The sequence below is a fragment of the Oryx dammah genome, unplaced genomic scaffold (assembly GCF_014754425.2).
Source record: "Oryx dammah isolate SB20612 unplaced genomic scaffold, SCBI_Odam_1.1 HiC_scaffold_14, whole genome shotgun sequence".
Lineage (NCBI taxonomy): Eukaryota > Metazoa > Chordata > Mammalia > Artiodactyla > Bovidae > Oryx > Oryx dammah.
The window spans coordinates 6572762-6600031 of NW_024070198.1; the positions used below are offsets into that span (position 1 = coordinate 6572762).

General features: G+C 36.4%; 1 protein-coding gene across 3 annotated transcripts in view; it reads right to left on the reverse strand.

Moving 5' to 3' along the window:
• Nucleotides 1-27270, reverse strand: part of PRKG1 (protein kinase cGMP-dependent 1) — a 1378000-nt gene that overhangs the window by 97684 nt on the left and 1253046 nt on the right. For all 3 annotated transcript variants that reach the window (XM_040254675.1, XM_040254674.1, XM_040254676.1), the window contains one exon: nucleotides 24119-24193. In XM_040254675.1, coding sequence (XP_040110609.1) covers nucleotides 24119-24193 — 75 coding nt within the window. The remainder of the gene's footprint in view (nucleotides 1-24118; nucleotides 24194-27270) is intronic.

Sequence of the window (27270 nt, forward strand, 5' to 3'; positions counted from 1 at the left end):
TAGGTGAGGTATTACTAAGTGATCACTAAAATAGAACTGAATTAAAATTTAAAAATAAAAAGCTTTAATTTCAAAAGGTTGTACATAAAAATGATAGGCTTTTAAAAACACACTTGTGTCTTAGAATCTTCCAGGAATATAATTAAACCCAGCATACACTGACCAAGTCTTGCTGCAGGTACAGAGTAAAAGTGAACAGAAAATTGGGGAGTTCAGATAGAGACTTAGGTCCTCAACAGATTCTGATTCTACCACTTAACTGAAAAGTTCAACTCACCAACTACCAAGACCAATGTCAATAAGAACAACACATTGATATTTTGTGTCTGCTCTTTGTGGCAGACAGTTTGGTTATCAAATGTATAAAATAGGTAGCTTCACTAAAAATCAATGCCTTCACTTTGGTGCTAGGTATCTTCCAAACAAAATAAATACAAAATCCCAAGAATGGAGTTGGGCCCATGAGGAAATAAACAAGCAAACATGAAAAAGAAAGAAAGTGAAAGTGAAGTCGCTCAGTCGTGTCCGACTCTTTGCGACCCCACGGACTGTAGCCTACCAGGCTTCTCTGTCCATGGGATTTTGCAGGCAAGAGTACTGGAGTGGATTGCCACTTCCTTCTCCAGGGGACCTTCCCGACCCAGGGATGGAACCCGCGTCTCCCGCATTGTAGACAGACGCTTTACCATCTGAGCCACCTCCACTTTGAGTTATTTGGCTACTTAGACATTTAATTTGCATCCATTTCTCTTTTCATATGATTGATTGAGGGGTTACATTAAAAATATCAGTTCACCAAATGATGTGTTCTATTTGTCATCACGAAACCATCTAAACATCCATTTTGGTAAAACATCTCTTCACACATTTTCCCTAAGCGTTTAAATGGTACTTTCCCTGTGTTCAGCTCCAAGTGGATGAGACCCACAGTAATTCACTAGAGCAAGCACCACTGTAAGGAAGTTTCCCCTCATTCAGTTCATTTGAGCCACTCAGTCGTGTCCGACTCTTTATGACCCCATTATGGAAAGAACCCCATCTTTCCCTCATTATCTGACACTAATTAGCTCATATAGTACTCTTGCCTGGAAAATCCCATGGATGGAGGAGCCTGGTGGGCTGCAGTCCATGGGGTCGCTAAGAGTTGGACACGACTGAGCGACTTCACTTTCTCTTTTCACTTTCATGCCTTGGAGAAGGAAATGGCAACCCACTCCAGCGTTCTTGCCTGGAGAATCCCAGGGACGGGGGAGCCTGGTGGGCTGCCGTCTATGGGGTCGCACAGAGTCAGACACAACTGAAGTGACTTAGCAGCAGCAGCAGCTCATATAGTAAAAGGTTCCATTTTAGTAATCTTGATACACACAGCTAATTGGGATGGTAGATTCTGTCATATTTTATAAGCAAAGCTGTCATTGGATATAGTCTGTTTTTTGATAGTGCTTTAAATATTCAGTTGGTAAAACCACAGAAAAAAGATTTTTTTCCCCAATGTCTTACAACTGATAGTTCAATTGCTATTTATTATTTTTTCTATACTGAACTTCATTAATTAAATGCTGTTCTACAATTTAGCTTCTCATTGTTAAAGTCAGAGACATAGATTGCATACACGGAAACTTGACAGAGCCAAGAGGAGCCTTACTATTTATTTATCTTACCTTACATGCTAAATGTGCCCTTAATCTTCTCTTTAAGAGCTCATACATTAATTCCGTGGCACTTTTTAAGATCTGTATAATCCTAAGCATTGAACTCTGTGATCATTTTTATCTTTGAATAACAGTTACCATCCCCCCACCACTTCTATTGTCATGACCGTCATGTTTCCATGGAAACTGTGGAGAATGAATGAAAAGTAAAACACCTCCATTTTAGTTCTAAGTTGACAGTATAGTTTTTATTAGGAGCCTCAATTATTCAGACTATAACAATATAGAGAGTGGTTTCATAAATTATATAGAATAATAGTTGATCTTTTATAAATTAGACACCATGCTTCTTGCTAAATTCTCAACTAATTCTGTTGAGAATTAGTTATTTGAAGAAGACATTTGGGGGAGGTTTTTTTCCTTCTTTACATTTTACTGTATTGCTCGAATTTTCTATTACCATGTAAAATAAAATAAGCAAAAATCAAAATATTCTTTACAAATAACAAGTTGTTTGTTATACAAAAATGTATCTTGCTGCTACTGCTAAGTCGCTTCAGTCGTGTCCGACTCTGTGCGACCCCATAGACGGCAGCCTACCAGGCTCCCCCGTCCCTGGGATTCTCCAGGCAAGAACACTGGAGTGGGATACATTTTTGTATAACAAAGTTATTTGTTATACAAAAATGTATCTTAATCTTTACTAAATATCACTAAACCCATACAGCAAAGTTTTAGATACATATTTACAATTTAAAAAATTTTTAACATACAAAGGAGGATTTAGAGATGTCTTATAATTATAAAATCTCTCTGGGGCTTTGTCCAAAGCATTGATTACTTCCTATATTTTGCTGCTCTAAAAATAACCATAAATTAAAAGAAGCAACCAATTTTAACTTAAATGTAAGTTAACTGCTATTTGAAACACTGAAGGGATCCAGAGGAAACTGGTTATAATGCTTGCTTCCATCAAGGAAGATTTACTTCTTGCTCTGTACATATTTTAAATTATTTGATTTTTTTAAAATATAGGTATTAGATGCCTAAGAGAAATGCAGTCTCCTGAAATAAATATTCTTGCGAACAAAAAGTCTTCAACAGTATGTGAACCATAAATGTCCAGATGTTCAAGCTGGATTTAGAAAAGGCAGGGGAACCAGAGATCAAAATGCAACCAGAGATCCAAATGTTGGATCATCAAAAAAAGTGACAGAGTTCCAAAAAAACATCTACTTCTGCTTTATTGACTATGTCAAAGGCTATGACTGTGTGGATCATAACCACTGTGGAAAATTCTTAAAGAGATGGGAATACCAGACTACCTGACCTGCCTCCTGAGAAATCTGTATGCAAGTCAAGAAGCAACAGTTAGAAGTGGACATGGAACAACAGACTGGTTCCAAATCAGGAAAGGAGTAGGTCAAGGTTGTATATTGTCACCCTGCTTATTTTACTTATATGCAGAGTACATCATGAGAAATGATGGACTGGATGAAGCACAAGCTGGAATCAAGATTGGCGGGAGAAATATCAATAACCTCAGATAGGCAGATAACACCACCCTTATGGCAGAAAGTGAAGAGGAACTAACAAGCCTCTCAATGAAAGTGAAAGAGGAGAGTGAAAAAGTTGGCTTAAAACTCAACATTCAGAAAACTAAGATCATGGCATCTGGTCCCATCACTTCATGGCAAATAGATGGGGAAACAATGGAAATAGTTACAGACTTTATTTTTTTGGTCTCAAAAATCACGACAGATGGTGACTGAACCCATGAAATTAAAAGACACTTGCTTCTTGGAAGAAAAGTTATGACCAACCTAGACAGCATATTCAAAAGCAGACATTACTTTGCCAACAAAGGTCCGTCTAGTCAAAGCTATGCTTCTACCAGTAGTCATGTATGGATGTGAGAGTTGGACTATTAAGAAAGCTGAGTGCTGAAGAATTGATGCTTTTGAACTGAGGTATTGGAGAAGACTCTTGAGAGTCCCTTGGACTGCAAGGGGATCCAACTAGTCCATCCTAAAGGAGATCAGTCCTTGGTGTTCATTGGAAGGACTAATGCTAAAGCTGAAACTCCAATACTTTGGCCACCTGATGTGAAGAACTGACTCATATGAAAAGACCCTGATGCTGGGAAAGGTTGCAGGTGGGAGGAGAAAGGTATGACAGAGGATGCGATGGTTGGATGGCATCATCAATTCAATGGGCATGAGTTTGAGTAAACTCCAGGAGTTGGCAATGGATAGGGAGGCCTGGCATGCTGCAGTCCATGGGGTCGCAAAGAGTGGGACATGGCTGAGTGACTGACCTGAACTGAACTGAAAATAAAAAGTCATGGAATTACAAGAGGTTTAAGCAGTTGAGTGAAGTATTAGGATTTTACTATGTGGCTTTTCACAGGGAAAATAGAGACAGCTTTTTCCTTTTCCCACAATAGAAATAAGGGGCATTTTCTAAAGTGGGGCATTTTTCCTTAATGTATCCTCTACAAAGTTAGAGAACTGGACAAATAACTAAGAAAATGGACGCATTTTGTTTCTCCTAGAGAAATTGCTGGAAATCACCCTTAACTGTTGGTGCTTCCTGCTCACTAAAGGATTACAGGCTAAAAACAAAAAACTTTGAAGTTCATTACAACAACAAAATTAAATCTTGGCAAAGACTGTAATAAGTGGAAACATACGTGACATGGATATTGTAAAGCTTTTGCCTTAATTATCTGATAGGGAAGTTGTTTCAGTAAAAGTAAAAAGGAAAAAAAATCTGTACCTTATTATGTTTTCTAAAACAATGTTGTGGTCTTGGTCTCCTTAAAACCTAAAAGAAGAAAATTTCTAATTCAAAATAACTTTGACATCCAAATAAATATGTAATTTTTTTCTTTTTATACAAATATTGAGTATCTTGGCAAGCCACCAACTCTATGAAGCCTCTTGTATTTATTGGCCTCTGGAAAAAATTTTTTTAATTTATTTGGTATTACAAGCTAAGTTCTCATGTTTGACTTCCTCCTAAAATAATAAAAAGTTCCTTTGAGCTATGAACTTAGATAAAAATCTTGATGTGAACACTATTCTTAAGGAATCATATATCTTGTTTCTAACAATGTGCTACTATCTTAGAATAAGATGGGACTGGTGAAGATTATATAACGCATGTTGTAAGTTAAATAATGTGCTTATTACAAAAATGATTCACATAGTTTTTCTATTAAGATCTTGAAGCAAACAGACCTAGTAGCAGTAACCACTCTTAACTTATCACAATTTCTAGCTAAGAGGAACCATGATTCCTTGAGAAAAGGCTGATTTCAGGTTCAGAAAAGGAAATGAACACAAAGAATCTGGGGCATTTTGTCATTCAGAAACCAAGGGAGCTCTTTGCAAGTAATGGACTATTGAAGAGGAAATAAGGAGTCACCTTGATGCACTGAATTTATAAAACTCTACAAATTCAAAAGATAGGGGGGGAAAACACCTCATTTCTCACCAACAGGTAACTAAAGCACCATTTACTCACTCTGGAAATTGGTGATTAACGGGGAAAGAATAAAAAGCATTTGTCCTGCCTGTCTTGAATGAATAGTATGAGGGTGAACAGTCTATCAAAATCTTAACTGATGATGGAGAGGGTTTAGAGGAATTCCAGTTAATAGATACAGAAAGAACGATGAACTGGATAATGATCATATAAAAAGCCTAATGAGATAATGGATTCAGACAGTGATCATTGTCAGTATCAAACCATTTTAAAATAAGTAGATATGAAACATGACCACGAAAGGATTAAGCTATCACTTCCAAATCCACTATTTCAATTTCAAGTAGCTGAACGTCAAAATGTGGCTGGTTAGGCCCTATTTGCCTTCTGTTATGATGCAATGTTGAAGTACAATGAACCTCCTATGAAGTTTTCTTACCACAAAATGTTGATCATGAATCTAACCAGTCCTTTAGGTTTGATGATCCTTTATAACAAACACAAAGGATATAGAGTTACAAGGTGGGTGATGCCATTTATAAATGATAAGACAAACCTGAAATGTGGGAGCTGCATCAGGGCAACTGATTCATTTCTTCAATAAGCTAATGGAGCTATTAAGAGGCTCTTCTAGATCAAAGGGACTTAAGAGACACAACCAATATTCAATGGATGGGATCTGTTTTGATCCCAAGTCAAACAAACCATTAAAAAGAGATTTTTGAGAAAATTCAGGAAAAACGAATAATGCCTAGATGTTGCTTTTGGTAGGTGTAATGATACTATGGTTATGTAAAAGTCCTTATTTTTAGAAGCTACATATGGAAGTTAAGTAGAGGGAGTGATATAATGTTAGTGATTTGGTTAAAATATTTCAGTAAAAAGTGAAATAAGGATTTGATGAAACTGTTGGAATAAGATTGATAATTGTTGAATCTGGGTGATGTTTTTAAGGGGAAGATTTCATGGCACTACCCTCTCTGATTGAAAAAGTGGGTAATAACAAGTCCTCAAAATTTATCTTATGAAAATATGTGTGTGAAAGTTGAGATCTAAAAGTATACAGATCTGTTTTGGCAGCAGACATCTGGTGGCTAGTGTGAATCCCTGTTTAACCATTTACAAGTTACGTGATCTTTGGATTAATCCTTTTAGGCCTCAGTTTCTTTATCTATAAAAATCAGGGAAAATAAGAGTATTTGCTTCATAGAATTCTTGTCAGGATTACATAAGAATTCATGTAAAGCCTAGGATTTAAGCGCTCAAAAAATGTGAGCCGTCATTATCACTATATTTATATTTATTAAAAATATAAGAAAATCAGGATAATCATGTAATTAGAGTATTTCAGCATTAATGAAGTGAAGTGAAGTGAATTCACTCAGTTTTGTCTGACTCTTCGCGACCCCATGGACTGCAGCCCACCAGGCTCCTCCATCCATGGGATTTTCCAGGCAAGAGTACTGGAGTGGGGTGCCATTGCCTTCTCCATCAGCATTAATGAAGTGGTTTCAAATACCAAAAGCACGTGAAAAGATGCTCAGCATCATTGATTATTAGAGAAATGCAAATAAAAACAACAATGAGATATCACCTCACACCAGTCAAAATGGCCATCATCAAAAAATCTACAAACAGTAAATGCTGGAGAGGGTGTGGAGAAAAGGGAACCCCCGCACACTTACACTGGTAGGAGTGTAAACTGATGCAGCTTCTATGGAGAACAGTTGGAGGTTCCTTAAAAGACTAAAAGTAGAACTACCATATGATCCAACAGTCCTACTCCTGGGCATATACCCAGAAAAAAAAACCACATAATTTGAAAAGATACATGCACTCCAGTGTTCACTGAAGCACTACTTACAATAATAGCTGGACACGGATGCAACCTGAATATCCAGCAACAGATGAATGGAAAATGATATCACTTATATGTGGAATCTTGGAGTGTATAGATTTACAAAACAGAAACAGATTTACAGATGTGGAAAACGAACTTATGATTACTAAGGGGGAAAGGTAGAAGGAGGGATAAATTGGGAGATTGGGATATACACACTACTATGTATAAAATAGATAATAAGAACCTGCTGTATAGCACAGGAAACTCTAGTTAGTACTCTATAATGACCTGTATGGGAAGAGAATCTACAAAAGTCTGAATTATAACTGATTCACTTTGATATACAGCAGAAACTAACACAACATTGTAAATCAACTACATTCCAATAAAAATTAATTAAATATATGCATTCTGATTTAATAGAATATATTTACATTTCTAGATTCTGGGGGACTTGGGTTGTTTTAATTACTTGAACATTTTAGTTAATTGGTATTTATTTTGTAAAAATTATATGTAAAAGTTATTAATTAAAAAAATAGAATGAAGTACTGAAAATAAATAAGGCCTTGTCTTACAGTTCAGAAAAGTATCATACTCCCGATCCTCACTATCATTAGTATGCACACAACAATATTTGTTTGAACTATTTGAACTTTCTAATTGTTAAGATTTTTCACAAATAGGAGCTTATACTATGTGTGTGCTGAGGTGCTCAGCCGTGTCTGAGTCTTTCGAAACTCCATGGACTGCAGTTTGCCAAGCTCCTCTGCCCATGGAATTTTCCAGGCAAGAATACTGGAGTGGGGTGCCATTTCCTCCTCCAAGGGATTTTCCTGATCCAGGGATTGAACCCTTGTCTCTTCCATCTCCTGCACTGCTAGGCAGATTCTTTACCACTAGCTCCACCTATTGTTTATGTCTCTAACAAAAGCAGAGATAAACTCACATTTATAAGCATCGATTACAAGATTATTAAAGCTTTCAAAATCTGAAGGTAGCTTAAGAATATAAAGAAGTGACTCTAAAAAGCTGGCAAACAGTCCCCAAAGGCAGGATAACTTTATTTTTTGCTTTTGTTTCATCTATAAGCATAAGACTCCAAATGACCCTAATCAGGGTCATTCTTTTGAAATGCAGGCGAAAGCTTGGGATCAGTTAATATTGATAACTGGCAAATGGAAGTCAGTCCACTAGGACCTGAGGGGTTTGAGAGAATGAGTAAAATTCTCCATCTTATTCAGCCCCCTTTCTCCCTGACCCAGGCACAAATGTATACCTCCAAGGGGACAGAGGGAGAATTGATAAGGACAAGGAAGTTTTAAGTTATACTTTATCAAAACTTTGTCAGCAACCATATCACACAGCATCATAGAGAACAGAACCCGTAGAGATTTACAAACAAATCTACGTAAGTTAAATGCTCCCTTGGCTCAAAACATTTCTGTAATTGTTTATACAGAAAAATATTTGGTAAAAATAATTAAAATCCTTAGGTTGATATTGATGTCCCTTCTAAAAGCTCATATAGCATTCTATACTTCCTGACCTCTTATTAAATAACACCACAATCAATAATATAATTGGCTGCATTTATTAGATTTTAAGTTTCTCAAGAAGAGAACATATCAGTTTTGTATTCTCTTTGATGAGTACACGTCTGGCATATTTGAACTTAAAAAATGTTGACTTAAATTTTTACAATAATGATGCATTGTCCTTTGATATGGAAATGACTACACAGGCATTTGTATTTGTTTTGCATACTGACAGATGTGTCCCTTGCCCCTCTTGCTTTCTTTTGTCTGCTTGAACTCAATTGCATGCATTATTAAGGTACTTAATTGACCAAGGGGGTGTGATCTGTAGCCACTAGGTAAGTCTAACTGTTCAAGGCACACAATAAATAACATATATTTTTAAAAAGTAAATTGAAAGTATAATAAATACTACAACTGAATTGGGAGGGAGGCGTTTATATTGATTTATTAGAATCCAAACCTTTTTGACTACAGTCATATTAAGAAATACATTTTTTATCATATCATCTCTTACGCACAGGGAAATACAGATCGATACAACTGCATGTGATATACTTGAAATAATAAAAATGTTGGTCATGGTACACTACATGAACTTTACAATCCCTAGAGGTTTGTAACTCAGAGTTTGAACCATACTACAAAGGTTTATTCTTTTATAATAATCCCAGAAGTCAACTATTTTACATTATTATTCTCCTTGGGATCTTTTTAACAATCCCACAGTCTATGTATTTTCCTAGTTCTTGCTAACTTTCTTCTCTTGCACAGAAATTTCAACATTCTCTGCATTTCAAATGCATACCTTCTGCATTTGAGGATGTACAGATGCCAACACCTTATAGACTGACATGGCTATGTCTCTCTAATTATTTCTGGCTCTTTCATTAATCAGCAGGGAGTCAAATTGACCGGTATTTGGCTCTTGAAAGCACTTGGGAATAGTAATCATGTCAGTGGGCAGAAGGATGACAATATAGCATTGTGTTGGCAGGATCTATCGTTTGTGATTACCACAAAGGTGGAATTTAAGAATGCTGTGCCCTTAATTTCTAAAAGTTAATGAAACCACGTCAACAGAACTTGTAAGGTAAAAACACTGCTATTTGAAGGGACTGTCTAATCTGTGACTTCTAGTTCTCAAAAGCACTTCTTTTTTTGCCTGCAACACATTATTCTCTTTTGTAATACATTCAATTTCACAACACCAGCTTGTATTTTATTACCAGTGTTATATCAGTTCTCTATTATAAATATATTAGTTTTACCGAAAATCTGTTTTTGTGTTTTCTGTCTTAATATGATGCCATGTTTACCGTTACAAGTTGATGGGTTACATGAATGGAAAGAATAGTCATTGTATTATACACACAAAGTAATTACATTTGAGACTATTATAGTGACTTAGCATCTAATGTGAGAAATGTCAGTCAACAATGTGTGGAACAAAATGAGACTGCATATTTTCCTAGCTTTGGCAAATTTACCAACTCTACCACCTCAAAACAACTGTTTTAGCATTCTGGCAAGCCAGGTTCTCCCAATGAATTGACTGTCCCATTATGCTTAAAAGTCTGCTTCTTTGAAGGAGTAAATATAATTTTTTTTTAAAATGGACCTGTGGTGGATTCATGTCAATCTATGCCAAAACCAATACAGAATTGTAAAGTAAAAATTAAAAATAAATAAATAAATTAAAAAAAAAAAAAAAAAATAAAATGGTGAGTATTAAGCAGGAATGAGGAAATCTTAATTGAACATGGGCAAATTACTTTCTATAATTTGGATTCTAGCAACTGAATTAAGTAAACTTTGGCCAACTCTATGCTTCTGGAATTCAATCTTGTCTGATGCCAACCGTGACACTTACTGCACCTAAGCTTTTCTCCTAGAAGTGAAACTATGGGAAAGTGAGGCTCATTTTCAACATCAGATTAAATTCTGTACTCTCACACTAATACAATTTTAGTGTATAAAAATTTTTGTATTTCGTATCCCCCATAATTTTGTATTTATTTGTCTTCTTTTTATACCGATGGTTCTCAACCAGGGAAGATTCTGTTCTCCCTCCACACCCTGGTTGCCCTGGAAAATATTTTGCAAATTCTACCAAGTGGCCCTAGTGGTAAAGAACCCGGCTGCCAATGCAGGAGACATAAGAGACTCAGGTTCGATCCCTGGGTTGGGAAGATCCCCTGGAAAAGGGAATAGCAACCTATTCCATTATTCCTGCCTGGGGAATCCCATGGCAGAGAAGCCTGACAGGCTATGGTCCATAGGGTCCTAAAGAGTCAGACCCAACTGAAGCGACTTAGCATGCAGGCATGCATGCACCAACATTTTTGATTGTCATGACTTGAGTGGTGGGTGTATGATACTGGCACCTAATGATTTAATCTATGGGAAATATACATTTGGTCTTTGTCCCTGGTTCCTGGCACATAGCTCCTAAAACCCTTGGAATCCCTGGAGTGGTCAGTGCCTCTTTGGCATACTAATGAGATGGTGGTCCTGAGATAGCTTCAGGATGGGAGCTGGTCACGAGAAAGAGCAAAGCATGATTAGAGTGTTAGAACTTTCAGCTCTACCCCCAACCTCGGGAGAGGGGTTAGGAACTTGAGGTTGCCTAAATCACAGGAACCAACCATTTAATCAGTTCTGCCAACACAATGAAGTCTGTCTACATAATAAGAACCTCTAAATAATGGGATTAGGAGACCTTCAAGGTAAGTCATGTATTCTTCTTGTTCACACCATCACTCGAAACACCACCATGGGTCATTTGGTCTGTTATGAAGGTGGCATCCTTTCAATGGTCATTTTTGTTTGTTTGTTTTTAAATCTCAAGGCAACTTTTTGGATCCTATTTGAAAAGAATTGTAAGACACACTAAAACATATTCTTTACATTAATTTAACTGTTCATGTAATATAATAAAGTTAAGAGGCTTAAGAGTAAAAAAAAAAAGGAGCCCGATCCAGAGGAGTTTCCAAAATAATCTGCTTACCAGCATGGTGAACAAGAGACTTGATTTGGAAGAGGAAAATAATTTTCAGTAACATATATGTTTAACTAAATTGTGATATTTTGATAGGCAAATGTTACTAGCACAAGAAACACACTGTGCTTTAAAAATAAAGCAGGATCATTTTAAACAAAAAAACTTAGAAAAACTGATGGGGAATTTCCCTATGAATCATACTTTCCAAGTCCTTAAACAGAAAGTGATTTTGAAATTAATCATTTTAGGAAGCTGCTTTATCCACTTTGTAAGACTATCAGAATGATTACTTTTCAATATGCTCAATCAGTAACTTACCTAGGTTGTCTAAAATGTTTGAACTGTTTCTGAGTATCAGAGTAATAGGCTGGCTTCCTGAAGTAATTAATAAAGTTGATAAAGTTGACTAGTGTTTCCAATCTATGCATTGGAGGAAACTGGTGTGATACACACAAACGCCTGTGAGCAACAGCCATGCTTCACTTTTATGATATCTCATCTTTCTCAAATAACAATTTAAAGATGTAAACTAACATGGTGTATTATGTTCACTGTATCAAAATGACTTATGCTGCCATTTTAATTCATTATTTAAAAATCCTTTCTTTCTAAAAGGATTCAGGGGGGGAAATGTTGGTATAACATTTCCAGTTTCAGAGGCACTCTATAATTTTCTAATGGCATTTTATTGAAAGATAGACTGGCTTATTATCATATCTAAATGTCACATTCGCAAGAGAAAATTGTATGTATAATGATGGAAATGGAAACTGCTCTGTTTCTAAAAGCTAATTTACTGAACTACAATGAGTTATCAAAACATAATTCAAGCAAAACTGTATGATTTTTAAAATATTTCGAGTAAATTAAGCATTACTTGCAGATTCTAAGAGGAAGGAAATAAAAGTGACTTAGTGACTTCTTTTAAAATATAGATCCACAAAGTATTCTAGTATACCTAAGAATCTGTTTTTCTATTGACAGTCACAAAGATGTCTGTATTATCAATTTAGAAAACTCCAAAGGTAAAAATATTGTTTATTTAAAAGGGAATTACATTTCTAAAAGAATGGCTGTTAACTTCCACATTCTAAGCATTTGAACTAGAAAGAATTTCAAAATGATCATTTTTACAGACTAGAAAATAGGTCCAGAGGTGCTGGTTAGGTTCTAGACCTTGTGACCCACGTCACATGGAGAAGTTACTGTCATTGCTGTAACTAAGACCCAGGTCTCCCAACTCCAAGGAAATATTCCTCTTGCTATGTGAGCATGTGAGCATCAGGCTTGCTCTTACTAGGTTCAAAGGTTTTTCCCCTCTACTATGGTCCGACAGTGAATATAAAGCAGGATTATTAATTATGCTATAGAATTAAGCTATACGCCATCTTGGGCTTCCCTGGCTCAGACAATGAAGAATCTGCCTACAATGCTGGAGATCCTGGTTCGATCCCTGGGTTGGGAAGATTCCCTGGAGGAGGGCATGGCAACCCACTCCAGTATTCTTGCCTGGAGAATCTTCAGGGACAGACGAGCCTGGAGGACTACAGTCCGTGGTGTGGCAAAGAGTCAGACACAACTGAGCGACTAAGCACAGAACATATACTGTATCTTAACTCCACGGAGAGGGACGCTCTGCACTGAAGAATAAAAGATATTCCGGTCATATATTATTATTTTTCAATGGAAACTACCGAGAACGCAAAGGGATCTATTACTAATACTATTGACAGACATTATTCTTTTTGCTTTTTAAAAGGTATACATCACAACACATTCTATAATGTAACAAAGCATAACAAAAAGACAGGAGCCCTGGGATGCTCTCTTTTGCCTTGAAGTCCGGGGCTCTGGAAAGGCTGGTCTAATTGCCATATGGGACCAAAAGAGCCTTAGAATTTAAAGAGCTCTTGATGTTTAGAAAGTAATTTCCAGTTGTTGTTATGTACGATGACAACAGTGGAAAGGAATCAGCTTTCCTTTTCAGAAGAAAGCATAGTCAATAATCAAATGCTTGTCTGTATCCACCAAGCAAGTCAGCAGCGCTAGCTTTTCAACTATCTTTAGGTCTCTGCTGTCAATTAGAAAAGATTGCATGCAAGGACATACTGAGATCCACCTTCATAAAGCCTGGTGACCTAGGAATCTTAAAGATAAGCAAAATGGAGAAGAAATTAGCAAATGGACTTTGAAGGTTGAAAGAGAAATAAAAATACTTCTACCCAAGGCCAAGTAGTTTTATCCTTAAAATAACTTTTTTAAAAAAATCAGTTATATTGCACTTGAAAAACCCTACTTTGATGCTGTCTGTAATCACAAGTCACACTAAAGTCTGAATCCGCTAGCAATGGTGCCCTGAGAAACTCATTTATACTTCTTTCCAGGCAGATTACATGTACTAGCCTTTGAGAAGTAAACAGCCCTTGTACAGCTGAAAGTCCACTTATTAGTTCAAGGCCAACAGCTGCAAATTTTTCAAACCTCCTATACTTTGTCCTGCTTTAAAAAGGAAAATAATTTTTATTGCCCAGAGAATGGGATTGTCTTCTAACTTATTCAACCCAAGAAGTGGTCAGCAAATTCTAATTCTGGTTTGAGGGCTATTTCATAATGCCATTCTTAGTGTTCTTTCCATTTAATTGGCATATAGTTTCCCTGTTTGGAACAGGATATTACTCACTTGAATTCTTTCCATAGGGGGAAAAACAATTTTCCAGGCTCATTTCCCTGAGAATTGCTTAGATCAAGACCAAGTTGGTTGAAATAAATTGTTGATAAGATTGTGAGAATACTAAGGTCTTTACTCTGAAACGCTTGGCAGAAAAAACACTAATAAGAAAGTCCAAAATTTCAAAGTCAGAGCGTTCAAAAGAGCAACCCCATGTGCATTTGATTGTGCATTTAAAAGCTAATGTTTGTTAGATGCTAGATGACTCTGGGGCATTGGGGAAGATGTTACTGAACAATACAGACCTCTGTTCTGATTTGCATGCCTTGTGTGTTTTGAGATGCACTTGATGAGTGAATTTTCAAAGGTCTGAGCAACAACGGCAGTTCCCTCTGTGAGCCAAAGAGCTCCGAGCAACCTCCCCTGGACAAGCAGAGTGAGCAACTAAAGGGTTGTCTCTGCTAATGAAATGTAACATGAGAACATCTTTCACTGCTGTTACTTTGTGTCAAACAACAAGGCTCGGCACCGAAAGTGATCCTGAAAACATCAGACCAAAATGCTCCTTGTAAATAGAGGGGAGCTTTAAATCAGTGAGGACTAATTATAGAAATGGGAATAAAACATTTATGTGGACTACATCAAAAGGGCCAGAAGAGCGGTCCATATGTTGGCAGTATCCTCTGCAGTTATTGGGTCAGGGAAAGTGACTGGGGCGCGTCGTGGGTTCAGCAGTGATAAGTCAGTCCACCTCGGTACGCCTACTGACTTGTGCATCACACTTTTTCTGGGAGATGATGATACAGGTCCTGCTTTGCAGACCAGCCCTGTTTCTGGCTCTCTACCACAGTTTCGTCTTTCTTGTTTACTTTTAACTTTCCTTTTGTATTACATGCATCTCTGATGACAGTCCCTTTTTTGGGACAAGGTGGAGAATAAATGAACATTTTGCATTGAGTTACATGGTGCCTCTCTTTCCTCTCTATGCTCATGTTATCTCTGGAGGAGAAGGGACTTAGTTGCAAACTTATGCTAGGGTGTTAGGAAAAAACATTTAATTCTTCTTAGGAGAATCTTTAATTTTTACATTTCTTTAGAGTGAGGACAATATTTAAAACTAAAGAAATACTACATACTGTGAGATAGAAAAGTGAAAAACTAAATGTGTCCACTTCAGTGGACATTTAGGTTGCTTTCAGGGCCTGGAAGGATGGATAAAGAAGATGTGGTACATATGTACAATGGACTATTAGTCAGTCAGAAAAAGAATGAAATAATGCCATTTGCAGCAACATGGCTGGACTGAGAGATTGCCACACTGATGAAGTAAGTCAGACAAGGATATATCATATGATATTGCTTATATGTGGACTCTTTAAAAAAAATGGAACAAATGAACCTATTTACAAAAAAGAAAGAGAGTCACAGGTGCAGAAAACAAACTTACAGTTACTAAGAGGGAAAGGGGGAGGGATAAATTGGGAGATTGGGATTGACATATACATACTATTATATATAAAATAGATAATTAATAAAAACCTACTGTACAGCACAGAGAATGCTAATCAATACTCTGTAATGACCTATATGGGAAAAGAATCTATAAAAGAGTGGATATATGTGTAATTGATTCACTTCATTGTACAGTAGAAATTTAACACAACATTATAAATCAACTATACTCCAATAAAATTAATTCGCCAAATTAAAAAAAAACATCACTTCACAAAGTGGTACAAACCTTACCCAGGATAAGAGTCTGACTTTTTTTTTGAAGTTCTACTTCTGTCTAGGAAACTTAAAAGGACCTGAGATTCTCTCACCTAGTATTGAACTCCCTCAGTCCTTTTTTTTAAATGCCAGGTGGCATGATGGATCTCAGTCCCCTGATCAGGGATGGAACCCAGGCCCCCTGCACTGAGAGCACCGAGTCATAGCCAGTGGGCCACCAGGGAAGTCCCTCCCTGAGTCTAATACTCTCGCCTCCTTTGCTGGGTTTAACATGTTGTATTTCTCTTTCTTTCTCTCAACATTGATGATCCATAATAATCACTACACGTTGTTAGCTATTTGACTTCAAATTCTTTATAATTCCATATAAGTTTATTGATTCTTCTTCAAATTAGATTCATTTTCAGTCCGTTTAGGGGACTCAAACCCTACCATTCCATCCCAAGAAGAAAATGAACTAGTGGTTTGATAAATTCAATAGTTATTTGTTAGTTAACACACTAGAACTTAAACAACTATCATTGTCTACTCCTCCATTATTGAAACCCTCTCCATCTCTGCCTTCTCTGATGCTAATTTGTTTTCCTTCTACCTCTCTCCTTTCCAACTAGTCTTTGCACATGGAGTGTGTGTGTGTGTGTGTGTGTGTGTGTGTGTGTGTGTGTGTGAGAGAGAGAGAGAGAGAGAGAGAAATCTTTCCCCCTTTTCTGATTTGTCACTGCTAAAGTTCCTCCAGAATCAATCCTCAGCGCCATACTACTCTCATACACTGCATTCTCTTTCATCCACATCTCTAATTACCATTTACCATCTAAATTCTCATTATTTTCAAATGAATAACAACCTCTTCTCTGAGCTCCAAGCCTGCCTAACCATGTCTCAAAATCACCTCATAGGTAACCTGAGTAAAAATGAAGTTATGATGATCCCACTCTGCAAACGGAGCCACCATTCTTTATCTTAGTAGATGCCATTGCTTCCCTCTGATTTCCAGACTGAACACTCTTGCATCATCCTTGGCCTTTGTGCCCTTCATCACCAATATCTATTTCCTTAAGAAAACTTATTGGCTTTGCCATCTAACTAGCTCCAAATGCTTTTCTCTATTCACACTGCTGTCATTCTATCCTATCTGCTATCAGCTTTTATCTGGAAAATATGCTGACTGTTCTTGCTTTCACATTTTCACTCCTCCAAACAGAGGAAGGCCAGAGCGCATAACTGTAAACCAACTCATCACATTTGCTAGCCTACAAGCCTGAAGTGCTTTCTTTAAATCCTTAAATCCTTCTTCATCTTGCATATTCCAAGTCCCAGACATATTGGTTTAGTTCCTTGAATATGTAATGTTGTCTCCTAACTTGGGGACTTTGTACATGCTGTTTGTCTGTCTAGAATACTATCAACATTTCCTTGCCCAACTAATACCAGCTAATTCTTTCCTAGCCAGTACCAGCTAATTCTTCAAAATTCAGCTCAAATCTAGTTAAAACGTCACTTCCTCAGAGAAATCTTCCCAGAATAATTAATGTGTCTCTCTCTCCTCCACTGGACCATAGGTACCATGATGACAAGGAGCATGGCTATATTATTCATTGCTTTATATGTAACCTTTTGCAGGCACACAGAAAATATTTGTTAAATAAGTGAATACATATGACAAATGGGATGAACACAAATAATGCTATTACCTAATGGCCTTCTAGGTATTATAGAATATTTTATAATCAGTCAACCTATCTATGTTTCTACCAACTCATTGGAAAAGATCCTGATGTTGGGAAAGACTGAAGGCGAAAGGAGAAGAAGGTGGCAGAGGGTGAGATGGTTAGATACCACCACCGACATGAGTTTGAGCAGACTCCTGGGAGACAGTGAAGGACAGGGATGCCTGGCATGCTGCAGTCCATGGAGTCACAAAAAGTTGGACATGACTTAGCTACTGAACAACATCTATCTACTTACCTACATACCTGTCTACCAAGCAATGCAGATTTAATATACATGATCACACTCAAAGATTTATAGAGATTTTGTCATAAGAAACAGTTCCTCCATATGAAAACAATGCCAATAATCATCAGCTGAGATCATAAGTAAATATACTCATGAATCTATACTCACATAACTATCAGAGCTTCTCAACTAAAGGGCTTAGATATGAATCCCTTCAGAGCATCAGGATAGAGTTAGAACTGGTGAATCAACTAGCATAAGATGCTATACTCATTTTCTATGAGTGTCCTGACATATAATAATTTGAAAAGTACTGCTAGATGGGACCAGTTTGAGAGTATTTTTTGTGGTCCGGTCGGTGCTTTTTTTTACTTTTTTTTAAGGCAGTGATTGAGATCGTATTTTCAAAAGCACAGTAAATTGAATCAACAACGATACAAATTGAATCAGTCCATAATATTAGGATACATTCACTGTGTTATCAGGTCACCACAAAATTATGTTTAAGAACTATATATAATCATATTATAAATGCTTATAATATGATAGGTGTTAAATCGAAAAAGCAGAATATAAAATTGTAAATGACCATAAGTACAATTTTAAACAAAAAGACAGTTACTAGAAGTTATACTTAATTTGTTTAGACTGTGATTTTTCTTTTTAATCTATATCACTATGTTCTTTTAGCGTGAAAATATAAAATAGTTTAATTAAAAATAGACATCATTATAAATAAAACACTGCCTTTAATTTGCTATTTTGTTTTTCTGCTCTGTATAACCCTAATCAGGGAATATAGCTGTGGTATACATAAATCCCTCATTGAAGAGCAGTTTTTATACCAAAAATTCTTATGATAATTACAATTACATATATTTCAACTTAATTGCTTAATATATATAAGTATTTCCTTCAGAAAAAGAGATATTTTGCCTATAACTACTGAGTACAAATTCAACAATAAAAAATGATAGCTAACTTGAAAATATTTCATTTAAGAAGTAGTCTATATTCATATATCAGAAATACTTAGAATGAAATAGAATATGTGCTTTTTTCTATTTGATTTTCTGCATGGTTATTTTTTAATAAGACAGGATATAAATATGGAGATCAGTCTCTCTACCCAAACAGGGCTTTATCACAAGAAGTATCATAACCTAGAAGTAAATATTGAAAATAATTATTGAATTACACATCAGTCTCCCCACTAAATTGCAAGACCCTTACTATTAGAAAATGTTTTCTGTTTTGTATGCACACTGTAAAGTACAATCCTTAACTTATCATAAGCATGTTTCTAAATGTCTATTAAATGAATAAAAACATAGTCTTTAAGGAAAATAATGTAATTAAAATTCCTTTCCTCTAATGAAAATACCTTTCATCATACATGCTACTTTCTGCTCTAAATAAGATTTAATGAGCTTTACCTTCAATCTGAGGTTGTTTCATCTAATGTCTTTTTTATTATAACTTCATATTTTAAAAAGGAGAAGCCCTTAGTGGATAATTAACAGCAATTAAGATAAGCTTAAACATGCGGTAGAGGTAAAGTTTCTGTCATGGATAATTTTCTTTCTAGGAAATATATCTCAGGGCACATATTCTACAGTAGAATAGTTTTGTTTTGTTTTGTTTTTTTTGGAGAAGAGTTTTGAGAAACATTTCCCTGGGATATTTCTTTCAAGTCAAATTTTCTGGACCAGCCATTCAAACTGAACACTTGGTATGGTTTCTCTGAAAGATATGGTCTGTTTTCTGCCACTGAATCCTGACTGTGCTAACAGCTAAGTTTCTACAACTGAGTTTCTAAATGTCTCAATTGAATCCATCTTTACTATCAGTTCTACCTTTTTTCTTTTTACCCAAATAGGCATAGTCAGTGAGACAATGCCAACAATAATTTCACATGAATAAATAACATGATCATTTTAGTTGGGTTTTACAAAATATTAATCTTATCTTTAGTGGATTTTGCACAGTCAAGGGGACCTTGAAAGAATAAAGCTTACACTGGGTAGCCAAATCATCATCTCAGTTTTAAATGGTGCAGAATTTGTGATCTATATAGAAACCCAGAGGCATTAACAAAATTACCCAGGGAATTTAGATCAATTGGAGCCTTTTCCTATCCCCTGCAGTGCTGGCAAACCTCATAAGTTCCTTAAATACAAAGTGAAGTCACAATGTGCTGGAGGGAAAGAAATCCAATAGGAAGAGAAAACAGTGCTGTCACAAATAGATGTTTAAACATGTTAGTTCAACTTAAAAATCCTCCCTGGGGAATAATTTAACAGTTTTCCTACTCTGAGCGATAAGACACCTAATTAAAAAGACGCTTTCAACTTCAGAAATTTTTAGATGTTGATTATTTATTAGAAAGCTATAAAATGCTAACCGTGTAAAAAGCATTACAACACCTCCTCCAGTAATTATAGTTATTTCGAAGAATAAAATGCACATTATTCATCTCTCTAGAATTTAGTTCAATGGTCTTAGCCTTTCATTTTTCATCAAGCTATTTCCTTTTTCTAAATAATAATCATTGTTAAGGTATGTGGGTTATGTTTTCACTTGGATTTATTATTAACTGAATAGAAAAATTCAAACTAATTTATCCTAGTTGATTTATATGCAAGTATAAATATAATGATTAATTTATAATCCATTAAATTTATACTTCAAAGAACAACATTTACATGCAGGTCATCATTTTATTGCCCTTTTTGGTTCTTTAATAATAATTGAACTTTCTTTTAACTAAATGTTTCTATTTTATTAAAATGATACAGATAATTTCCAGGCTAGGTTTAGTTTTACAATATGCTACTAAATTGAGACAAGTTTGCCTACATAAGATTAAAGAGTACTGTCTCAGATATAACTTGTTCTATATAATAGATCTGCAATAAATTGTCTGAAAATCAAACCATCTAGTCAAATACATTAGAGTAAATTTCCAGTGAATACTTCTACAAATAATACCATCTACTTGTAGAGCCCTTTATAATTTACCAAGTAGTTTTATATATTGCCATTAATTAAATCACTAAATAACATTGTAGAGATAAGATAATGAGACTGAGAGACAGATGTTAAGACAGGACCAGAATTAGTTGGTTGGCAATAACAGAGCCAAGAGTAGAACCTGAGGCTTCTAGCTCTCATTCAGTCATGTTTTTTTGTATTGATGGATTCTCTTCCAGTGGGAAGACCTGTTGCTATACCTATCTTCTAATTGTCTGAATCTGAATCTCAATAGATTTGCTTTCCTGCCTACCTTGGAGAAGGCAATGGCACCCCACTCCAGTACTCTTGCCCGGAAAATCCCATGGACGGAAGAGCCTGGTGGGCTACAGTCCATGGGGTCGCGAGGAGTTGGACACGACTGAGCGACTTCCCGTTCACTTTTCACTTTCATGCACTGGAGAAGGAAATGGCGATCCACTCCAGTGTTCTTGCCTGGAGAATCCTAGGGACGGGGAAGCCTGGTGGGCTGCTGTCTATGGGGTCGCGCGGAGTCGGACACGACTGAAGCGACTTAGCAGCAGTAGCAGCAGCCTCCCTTTAGTTAAAGCATGTGCTAGTGAACCCATAAATGCCCAGAATTGATGAGACATATACATAACTTAACCTTTGTAAGGCCAGCAGTACACTGCCAGAAAGTGAAAAGTGAAAGTGAAGTCGCTCAGTCGCGTCTGACTAGTAGCGACCCCATAGACTGCAGCCCACCAGGCTCTCCCGTCCATGGGATTTTCCAGGCAAAAGTACTGGAGTGGGGTGCCACTGCCTTCTCCACAGTACACTCAGAAGGATATAACATTCATAATTGCTTTCCCACCACTGATCAGTTTTAAGCCAGTGACTGACCTTGACTTTGGGTAGAATAAATAGGAAAAACATTCATTAGAGAATCTGTCTAAAATGTAACAGAGAAACAGAAGTAGACCAAAGATATATTTCAGTTTAAAAGACCTTCAACTTTTTCCAGTAACTCTACAAATATTTAGATTGCTCAAGTACTATTTTAGATAAACTTTAAAGACTATCACTAATTGTACACATAAAATGTATATAAAATGAAATGTGTGAGTATATATACATAAATATAAATATATATAAAATGATCCATAGTAACCTTATTTAAAGATATAAACTCAAGAAAAACTTTGCTGACAGAAATTATAAATATGAGCATTCAGATAGCAAGAAAATGTTCCTTTAGGGATAAAGTCTAATAATAACCAAGTTTTATAACTTTAAAACTGATAAGGAACATTAAATGACTCTCCTCTGCCATCTCAGGATGATTAATGCAAATACCAGAAACTAAAGTCTAACTTTAGCATTCATATGTATTTTAACCTAAAGTAGAAAACCAGAAAATTCATACCAATCAGTCACAGTATAGGAAATACTGATGACTATGTGGAGCTTGTTGAGTGTTAACACTGGCTTAGTGTAGTTTCCTCAGGAAATCTTAGCAGAGGTACTGCTGGTACCTGACTACAGGATGCAAGTCTGCTGCTGCTGCTGCTGAGTCGCTTCAGTCGTGTCCGACTCTGTGCGACCCCATAGACGGAAGCCCACCAGGCTCCCCCGTCCCTGGGATTCTCCAGGCAAGAACACTGGAGTGGGTTGCCATTTCCTTCTCCAATGCATGAAAGTGGAAAGTGAAAATTGAAAGTGAAGTCGCTCAGTCATGTCCGACTCTTAGTGACCCCATGGACTGCAGCCTAGCAGGCTCCTCCGTCCATGGGATTTTCCAGGCAAGAGTACTGGAGTGGGGTGCCATTGCCTTCTCTGAGATGTAGGTCTATGTCCCTCCAAAGAGCAGAGGAAACAAAAACAAATTATATAGAGAAGAAAATCTGAATATATATATATAGCTTTGAAAATAATAGAACTTTATCTGTCAAAATGAATTATAATAATTATTTAGTTCTAGTCCAAATTTTTAATCTTCATAGATTCTCAAGGCAAAAGAAATTATTTTATCCTTTTGTAGGTTACTACAAGACCAACCAATCAGATTCTTCTCCTGCACCATCTAGTCACCAATATTAGTGGATTCAAACCTTCCTGTATCCTATATGATATCAAATACAAAATTGTATTTACTCAGGTTACCTTCCTGGGAGAAAGAACAGGATTATATAGAGTATACTTTTTAAAAAATTAACATAAATTTTTTGCAGAAAATAGTCAATCTGAAATTACTTCACATTTTTGTTTAAAAAAAAAGTTAAGCTTTGTTTTAAAGTAAATTATTCTAGTAGATAAAAATGTACTGTTATGTAAAAATACTGTGGTATATGTACTATCTCATAACTTTATGTACTATCTCAAATCATAACTTAACAACACAAGTTGTGAAATAAAATTTATATTTTATGGCAAGACAAGAAAAATTCAAACAAAAAGTTTTCTCTGCCCTTTGGTTTCCTTTCTCCCCGCAATATGTCTTGTGTATCTGTATCATGTATTGACCAAACCTACCCCACTAGCAGAAATACCTGACCAGCCAGAAAGAGCAACATTCTCCTAGCACAATAAAACAACTCCTTAAAGATAACTTTCCTACTTGAATTTTTAAGGGGTCATATGTCACTTAAATCTGGATTATGTCAAAAATATGTCATTTGATGTACAGCCCTCTGTCCAAAAAAAACTTACATTAATGGTGCTTTGACTTCTGGTGGGCAGGAACAGTTCTCAGAGCTTTCTGAGATGTTCTTCCAGGTTATAACTCAAGTTTGGCTCTAACAAAATTTTCCACTTCTTTCTTAGATCAACTGATTAGTTTTCACTGACAAAGTTCAATGTAAAGCAGCAGTGTACTCACATGAGGAAATATTTCCAGCCTTATTATTTTTCATACAATTTCACAAACTGGTGAGCTCAACCACAATTCATTCAAAAAGTGTTTTCAGTGAAAGAAATAATGCATTTGTTTATATTCAATTATTTGTACTGGATTTTAAACTAATCATTTTCCCTTGTACAGATGGTCTTCCTCACCAAATTAAGGTTTCATATTTAAGGAGAGACATACTAAGTAAGCATACCATGTAATAATTATCTTGAGCAGTTTACTTATTTTCACTCATAAGTAGTTACTTTCTTTCCAACAGAATGTTGAGCTTTAAGTTCAACAAAATATTTGACCTTATGTCTATTCAAAACCATGTTTTAAAAATCAAAATTAGGGCCCATCAGATTTTCACTTACTTTGCTTTAGCTTCTGCATCTTCATATGCTTTATTAGAAACATCATCTAATCCTCCAATCAAATGTTTGAAAGAGCTGTCAGAGAGGAAAAAAGCTGTGATTAGGATAAATCCTCACCAAAGTGGTAACAATGACAGCATAGTCAATGACATACTGAAACAATCTGAAAGGATCTAAATAAAAATGAATTTAAACGTTTAATATCAGCACATTATAAAGAGACATATCAGATAATGATATAAACTGAGAGCAGGAAACGTCTTTTAAAGTGCTGTGAGATTTTACATTTTAATTTTAACCTCTATAATGTTAATACATGCAAATGGCTTTGCTTGCCAGTTCAGTTCAGTTCAGTTGCTCAGTCATGTTGATTCTTTGCGACCCCATGAATCACAGCACACCAGGCCTCCCTGTCCATCACCAACTCCCGGAGTTCACTCAAACTCATGTCCATCAAGTTGGTCATGCCATCCAGCCATCTCATCCTCTGTCGTCCCCTTGTCCTCCTGCTCCCAATCCCTCCCATCGTCAGGGTCTTTTCCAATGAGTCAACTCTTCTGATCAGGTGACCAAAGTATTGGAGTTTCAGCTTTAGCATCAGTCCTTCCAATGAACAAGCAGGACTGATATCCTTTAGAATGGACTGGTTGGATCTCCTTGCAGTCCAAGAGACTCTCTAGAGTCTTCTCCAACACCTTGTGTGTAGTGAGTATTATAAAACAAAACATGCATGGAACGTGTAGGATGTTTGCTAATTTAAATTTAAATGTTGCTTTGTCATTTTTACACGCACTTAAAAAAAATAACCTATTAAGGGAAAATTGACACTCTGCTTGGGGGCTGACTGGAAGGGGAAACGAGTAGCTATTACATCAGGCCCTTGGGTAGTGATCTCATCTGTGGAACAGGGTAACTAGATTGCTGGGCTAAATATACCAAGTATTTCTTTTCTTCCTTTTTTTCCCTTTGATGTGGTCCATTTTTATAGTCTCTGTTGAATTTGTTACAATACTGCTTCTGTTTTATCTTTTGGTTTTTGGCTGCAAGGCATGTGGGTCTTAGCTACCCCACCAGGGATCCTGCATTGAAAGGTGAAGTTTAACCCACAAGTCCACCAGGAAAGTCTTTATACTAAGTATTTTTAATACAAAAAGGAAACAAAAGACAATGACCAGACAAAAAGTCAAAAAATCAAGAATTGCATTCTATGGAGTATCAAGTTTTCTACAATGAACACATTCAGTTCACTTCAGTTGCTCAGTCGTGTCCAACTCTTTGCGACCCCAAGGACTGCAGCACGCCAGGCCTCCCTGTCCATCATCAACTTCTGGAGTTCACCCAAACCCATGTCCATTGAGTCGGTGATGCCATCTAACCATCTCATCTCCTGTCCCCTTCTCCTCCTGCCCTCAATCTTTCCCAGTATCAGTGCCTTTTCAAATGAGTCAGCTTTTTGCATCAGGTAGCAAAAGCATTGGAGATTCAGCTTCAACATCAGTCCTTCAATGAACACCCAGGACTATCTCCTTTCGGATGAACTGGTTGGATCTCCTTGCAGTCCAAGGTACTTTCAAGAGTCTTCTTCAACACCACAGTTCAAAAGCAAGGGAATGGCAAACTACTTCAGTATTCTTGCCTTGAGAAGCCCATGAACAGTATGAAAAGGTAAAATGAACTTATTAATTAAGGTCAAATGAATGAATGTGCATGAATGAGCAATAGGCAGCAGTCCATATAAAAGTTTCAAAAATATAATTAATGATAAAATAAATGATAAATGTAATCTCCATGGTTGAGAATGGTTAAAATATGATTTTGGCCATTGTTCTTTATGTGGTAAAACTGCCCATTTTCTTATTGAATATTTTAGTTATTATTAGAGAAATCTTTCTTTGAGAAACTCCTTAAAGTGCAATGGGCTTACGTTGTAAAGTAAAATACATATCTTTAATTATGAAAAAAATGGTAATATCTGGTTGATTTCCTATTTTCATAAATAATATGAAATTTAAACACAGAGAGTTTAAGTTATTTATCCAAAATGATAGTAGTTTAGAATTTTAATCCATTTTCTCTGATACCCATCCTTTCCTTTATAATACTTACATATTTTAAACACAACCAAATCTAAACATCGTGAAAAGGCACTAACAGAGGAAAAAGGAGAATTAAGGGGTAAAAACAAGAGCAAGAACTACTAAAACGTAGCTTTTCAAAAAAACTCGGAACTATCAATACATTGTTTTCTTAAATATTTAAAATGCATAGCAATTTGAAAATTCAAATAGTTACAAAAATTCCTGTCTTCCTCCTTGAGTTCAGTTCAGTTCAGTTCAGTTGCTCAGTCCTGTCAGACTCTTTGAGACCCCATGGACTACAGAACACCAGGCTTCTCTGTCCTTCACCAACTCCCAGAGTTTATTCAAACTCATGTCCATCAAGTCGGTGATGCCATCCAACCATCTCATCCTCTGTTGTCCCCTTCTCCTCCAACCGTCAGTCTTTCCCAGCATCAGCGTTTTTGCCAATGAGTCAGTTATTAGCAACAGGTGGCCAAAGTATTGGAGTTTAAATTTAGCATCAGTCCTTTCAATGAATATTCAGGACTAATTTCCTGAATTAGGATGGACTGGTTGGATCTCCTTGCTGTCAAGGGACTCTCAAGAGGCTTCTCTAACACCACAGTTTCAAAAGCATCAATTCCTTGAGACTCAGATTTCTTTACATCCAACTCTCACATCCATACACGACTATTAGAACCATAGCTTTGACGAGATGGAATTTTGTTGGCAAAGTAATGACAGCTTTTTAATATGCTGCCTGAGTTGGTCATAACTTTTCTTCCAAGGAGCAAGTGTCTTTTAATTTCATGGATGCAGTCACCATCTGCAGTGATATTCAGTTCAGTTCAGTTCAGTCACTCAGTCGTGTCTGAAACTATGACCCCAAGAATCACAGAACACTAGGCCTCCCTGTCCATCACCAACTCTTGGAGTTCACAAAAATTCTTCTGCATCGGGTCGGTGATGACATCCAGCCATCTCATCCTCTGTCTTTCCCTTCTCCTCCTGCCCCCAATCACTCCCAGCATCAGGGTCTTTTCCAATGAGTCAACTCTTCTCATGAGGTGGCCAAAGTATTGGAGTTTCAGC